At 44.4% G+C, this 6000-nt stretch overlaps 1 protein-coding gene and 2 non-coding genes across 7 annotated transcripts in view; 1 reads left to right on the forward strand and 2 right to left on the reverse strand.

Moving 5' to 3' along the window:
- Window positions 1-2417, reverse strand: part of MPZL1 (myelin protein zero like 1) — a 65451-nt gene extending 63034 nt beyond the window's left edge. Inside the window, exon 1 of one of the 5 annotated variants that reach the window (XR_003852811.1) lies at window positions 2215-2414. Coding sequence is in view for 2 of the 5 variants with exons in the window: in XM_029578269.1 (XP_029434129.1) it covers window positions 2215-2275 (61 nt within the window). In the remaining 3 variants the exon portion in view is untranslated. Of the gene's footprint in view, window positions 1-2214 lie in introns of all 5 variants that reach the window. The other 4 variants (XR_003852812.1, XM_029578269.1, XM_029578270.1 and 1 more) reach the window with 4 other exon arrangements.
- Window positions 2418-2907: 490 nt separating this feature from the next.
- On the forward strand, window positions 2908-2979 carry TRNAP-AGG. Its single transcript has one exon. It is a non-coding gene; the product is annotated as a tRNA-Pro (tRNA).
- A 553-nt stretch (window positions 2980-3532) lies between these two features.
- On the reverse strand, window positions 3533-3604 carry TRNAP-CGG. The gene has a single exon. It is a non-coding gene; the product is annotated as a tRNA-Pro (tRNA).
- Window positions 3605-6000: the final 2396 nt, after the last annotated feature.

Raw genomic sequence — 6000 nt, forward strand, 5'->3', positions numbered from 1 at the left:
CAAATATCTTCTAATCTCTGTCACTGCTTTCTTAAAGGTTCTAATATTGCTTTGCGTGTTCTACTCTGTCAAAGTTTATTCCATGATAAGAGCATTATTTTGTCTCCCAAACTTTCTAGCCTTATAATCAAGCATAGCCGTCATAGTTCAAGTCAAAAGAATGAGTCTATTGCAGTCAGATCAATGCACTAAATGTGGCATCGAGCAGGACTTAATGGTGCATGTTTTGTTATGCCGAAAGCTAAAAAATTTCTGGAATGCTTTCTTAGATCAAATGTTAAACAAAAAGTCACAGATGTAGATGTTCCATGCAAGAGCTCCATTTTACTGATAGGTAAGAAGCATATTTCAAAGGAGACTAAAAACTGTTTGCATTATCACTAAACGGGATTCAAACAGACTCATCAGAATTCTTTTAGTGGGTCTGGTCTCACTTTGATTTCTCCAGTATATGTGGAGAAGTCAGGAGGATTTCTGACACACCAGATGTAGGTACCATTGTTCTGAAATTGCATGTTTTTAATGTAAAAGGAAAACATCCTCCTTCTTTCAGATCTCCAGCCCATGAGTCTCTCTCCTTAAAGGGAAGGATGTTTGCATCAAAAGCATTTCCATTGGTATAAATAGAAAAACTGGATCAGGTAGAGAGAATAAAACATGGAGCTGTATCAGAGAAGTCATGCTTAGCCCAGAAGTTAAACTTGCAGGTTTGTTTTTTTAATTATATGTTAATCATGACCTGAATTTGACTATGAACTTGTTCTTATAACATTATAGTTCACTTGTTAATTGTTCCTATGCTTCTCTGCTCTCCTATTGGTTTTTTGTACCCCCTACCCTTCCCCTGTTACTTGTAATTTCCGTTGCTTTTGGTCCATGTAAACAGAGTGATGTTTCGACTAACATCGGTATAGAAGACTCTTTAAATAAATAAATTTATTAATGTTTTCATGTTGTTTTATTTGTATATATTTTTTAATAATTTTGTAATCCACACCAAACTTTGTATGGAGGCAGCAGAAAGAAGAATTTTAAACAACTAAATAAATAAGTTAGACATTCAATATCTCCGCTCCTTCTTCTATATGCTATTAAAAGGTAAACACAAGCAAATACAGACTATTTCCAAAGGGAGAGAGAGAGAAAGGGAAGAATTTATCCTACTTGGAAAGAGAAATTCACTGTTCACAAAAGAAATAACCTCATAAGGGTCTGCTTTTCCCCTAACCTATTATGTGTTTCTGGTTTAAACAAGTGTTGAGTCACTTCAGGGAATTTACCAAAAGTATAATATAGGACTAGACGTACTAAATTGTTTACCTTAGAGACACAATGAGAAAAGCCTTTTAGAATATCTGGCCTGTCCATACAAAAAAAGAGGAATATGGTAAACTATCCAACAATGGTAATGAGACAGTGGTGGTGGCAGCCTCTCGTTTCTCCAATGGTGCATTTCTATTTAAGCAATCTTCCGGATCAGGACACACTGTCAGGACAGAATACAGTGATGCTTACCCTGCTGCCTATACTATTCCTGCTCTGTGGATAGAAGGGGGATGTTGCTTTCTAGTACTGTCAATCCAGCAACTTTCACAAACACTAAAGTCAATAGAAAAGTGGGGCATTAAGCTAACCACAAAGAAAGTTGTTTGGACACTTGAAAACTCTATTTTCACCAAAACCTTTTTCCTAGACTGTGGATCCCAAACCTGGCCTGAATTACTATCAATGATGTATCTGCAAGCCCTGCTTCCAACACGCGCAAAAAGAAATCTCTCAAGTATATTCGCTGGGGCTGTCTTGAAAACCTAACCAGCTGGGATTAGATAAAGAGATTTGGAAAGAACTCTCTCAACCCAGTGCCAAGACGGTTTCACCACACAGCCCCGGGCGGAGATCAGGCTACTCCAGCTGCTGCTGCAGCTCCACCTCGCCCTGCTCCACGGTTTGCCCTTTTAGCTGGGCCAAAAACTGTCCGTCTTTATCTGCTGTTTGCCTGCTAAAGTTTTTTTTCATCCTCCAGTACTACAGTTTATGCCATGTCCCACCCTCCGCCCCGGTAAGACTGGGCGCGGCGGCCCTCGCTCCTACCCCGGAGAGCGGGCGGCGGTGGCCAAGGCCCGCGATTGAGGTAACCTCTTCCCCCGGGCACCACCCAGGACGCAGCCCCCGCCCCCTCTGGCTAATGCGGTCAGGGAGCAGCTTTACTCTTACCGAAACCCAGCACCAGCAGGCAGGACACGGCCCAGGACCTCGGCCAGCCGACTCCCCGCATCGTAATCCTCCGCTACCGCCACCGCCACCGCCGCCGCCACCAAGCACGGCCCCTCACGTACGCATCAGCTCAGCTCGGCCTCTCCTCTCTCCCCCCTGCTTTCCCCCTTGCTTGCATCTCATTGGCCAACGTAAGGCGAGAGGGGTGGGAAGAAACTAATTCATCATGAGTCTCGACCACCGTTTCTAAGCGACACTTTTCCCGCCCCTGACTTTTCTCCGCGCCCTCGTTGCCTAGACGGATTCCACCCCATCCAAGCGCCCCTGCGAAGGTAGTCTGGTTGGATATCGGCAGGCGGAAATGTTTGGCCGTTGGTAGATAGTGACTGTCAATCATTTAGCAGCAGGCAAACATTTTGCCCGCCCTCCCTCAAATAAGGCTGCAGGACATGGGCGGGTCGAAAATAGAAAATGTAGGAGGGGGATACGGAATACATTCGGACAAAAATAACGTTTTGGTTTGCTGTCAACGTCTCTTCTTCAGAATTTGGTTGAAACCAAGATGTAGACAAGTTGACCGGGAAGGAAGGGAAAGACTGTGGCTGGCCTGTCGCAGTATAAATTTTTGTTCAACATACCTGGGCATGATGATGGTGATTTCTTCTGAGGCTGTTGGAAAAGTAAGTATATCGCGGCTCGTTGGTCTAGGGGTATGATTCTCGCTTAGGGTGCGAGAGGTCCCGGGTTCAAATCCCGGACGAGCCCGTATTTTTTTATTTAAGAATATATTTTTTCTCTTCCAGTATCGTAACCATCCAGCCGTTTCAAATATTTCAGGAATCATTATTAGGAAATACATGTAATATCAAAGCAATACCACTATATGCATGGTTTGAATCACTGTATTTTTAGTTTTTGCAAATTGCGCATCCTTTTATTCAGCTGCATGGCAATTAATCCGTGGCGGTAGTTAAATCAACCTCTGCTCTTTTCCATAACCGACGTAGTATCTCAAAAAGAGCATCAGTGGTGGATTGGATGCAATTTTCTAAAACTGAAAAATTAATTATACATACTGTAAAAGACCGCGTAAAACATGAAGCTCGTATAAACGTCTTGCACGTTGCTGCTTTTATTTTTTTTTAATTACATGTTTTATTATCAATGTATTTACATTATTTTTCGTATATATACGTATTTTTGCTGACTGAAAAGAAAAGTTTCACATTCTCTGCATAGCAAACTATGTATATATGCGGTTTATAGCTTGCAATTTTAGGTTTTGACATTAAAAAAAATAGATCTAAAAATAAAAAGAGGGCTCGTCCGGGATTTGAACCCGGGACCTCTCGCACCCGAAGCGAGAATCATACCCCTAGACCAACGAGCCACTTCCAGTTCTCAGGCGTCAAGCCCGGCACTTTAACTCGTCAATCGCTATTCTGTGATGTTATTTCCGGTTTGTGTGACGTTGTTTTCAGCATGTTCCGTTTCGGGAACAAGGGAGTGGAATCCGGAAGTTGGGTGGGTGAGCTGACGAACTCTTTGTGGGGAGTTTAAACCACCGCTGGCGTGGTTTCTTCAGTATCACTGGCCTCAGGGCAGATGTGTTTATGCATGTGGGATATGGGCGCTCTTCATGTACCTAGTACCCATCCAGTTTAATGGGAGGAAGACCAGTATAGAATTCAAAAGCTGTGTAAATATCAGAAAAGCTTCACCTGAAAACCTCTGACTGATATTTATTGTATTTCTGATGTATTATGTTCATGATATATTGCTATTTATTGTATTATTTTCGGGTTTTGTGAACCGCTTTGAGTCGGGTTATGTCTAAAGAAGGCCGTAGGCCAGTGATGGCCAACCTTTTGCGCTCAGTGTGTCAAAATTCATAAAAAAAACCCGAGCATAACTCGGGTGGTGTGTCACTTCTAGAAAAATCCATAATTTTGTGATATTTGTGGCTCTAATATTAATAACAAAAAGTTATAATTTTAATATATGTTCTGTATTTATTAATAAAGCAAAAACAAATAATTTTTTACCTTACCTGCTTAGTGACTTTTTTGTTGCTGAATTTCATTGGCTAAATCTTCAATTAAAACACTCCCCCCCCCCCCCCCAACTCTTACTCCCCTGGATTTTCTCATACACACTCATGCTCTCACACTCACTGGCTCCCTCACATACACACAAACACACACACCCAGGCAGGCTCACACCACTCCCGCTCCATCCTCCAGGCAGGCACCAATTCATTCTCACACACCCCCAGGCAGGCACCTATGCATTCACACACATACACCCCCATGCAGAGTCCCATTCATTCACATGCACACACTAAAGGCAGATTCCCCTCTCTTTTGCCAGCAACCTCAGAGCCTCTCTCATTCCTCTGCTGCCACTGTCACTGCTGCCGCATGGCTATTGGGGAGGTGCCGATTGCTGATACTGACACTGAAGCCCATTCTGCTGCCTTCTCTGTGCAGGCCCCGTGGGCTTCCACTTTCTCCATGCTGATCTCGTACATTGTGAGATCCGCATAGAGAAAGTGCTATTCTTGCACATTCCCAAAGATTACATGTGCCAATCACTAAAAAGTAATTTATTTTGTTTTTTACCTTTGCTGTCTGATCTTCGTTTTCTAATTGGTTGGTCACAGGCTTTTTTTCCCACCTTCCCTTTCTTATTTTTTTTTGCCAATTCCTTTTATATTGTCTTTTTTTCTGTTTCTTTTCTCTCCATCTTCTTCCCTCAAACACACAGGTTCTCATTCTCACATGCATTTCTCTCTCACACACACACACACACACACACACACACACACACACACAGGCTCTCACTGTCACATGCTGTCTCATACAATCATTCATACACACAGTCTCTCACTGGCACATGCTGTCTGAATCTTACACACACAGGCTCTCTCTCACTCCCACATGTTGTCTTGCTCAAGCACAGGCTCTCACTCCCACATGCTGTCTTGTTCAAGCACATGCTGTCTCTGCAAACATTCAGGTCCTCACTCTCACACACAATCTCTCAACTCATCTCATACACGCACACACACACACACACACACACACACCCTCTACAGACCCTCAGCCTCTCTCTCACCTCTGGGCCTCCTCTTCGCGGGTCGCCGCAGGATGGGCTCTGCGGTGGCCCTGCTACCGGGCCTCTTCTTCTTCTCGGGCCGTTGCGACTTGAGATTCGCGGCGGCCCATAAACGCAAGTGCTGCTCCACTTCTGCACGCGCTGATGCTTCTCCTCCTTCCTGCCCACGCGACTCCGGCAACGTTTACTTCCGGGGACGCACAGGCAGGAAGGAGGAGGAGCATCAGCGCGTTTAAACGCGATCTTTTTCTTGGCCTTGCTGATCTGCCTGTCGCTGCGCCCGGGGGCATTGGGGGGGATAATAAAAAAACTAGTTTTAAAGGGTCGGCGCAGCCAATTAAAAAAAAAGGCTCTGCGCAGCCGATTAAAAAAAAAAAATTCCCAATAGTCCACAAAACGCTGCGCGTGTCAGCAAAATGTCTCGGCGTGTCACCTCTGACACGTGTGTCATAGGTTAGCCATCACTGCCGTAGGCAGATATAACAAAATAACAGGCCGATACAGTAAGGAGCGGTAGGAAGAGCTGCGTTAGTGCCGGGCGCACCCGCGGTTGCCGCATGCACAGTCCGGCTCACCTACCGCTCAATACTGTATTTAAATAGCTTGCAAATGCAAGCTGCGTCTAAGAAGCGTCCGTGAAGCGTTAGGCCCGCGCAACCCATTTTACTG

This window comes from Rhinatrema bivittatum, chromosome 15 (assembly GCF_901001135.1).
Source record: "Rhinatrema bivittatum chromosome 15, aRhiBiv1.1, whole genome shotgun sequence".
Lineage (NCBI taxonomy): Eukaryota > Metazoa > Chordata > Amphibia > Gymnophiona > Rhinatrematidae > Rhinatrema > Rhinatrema bivittatum.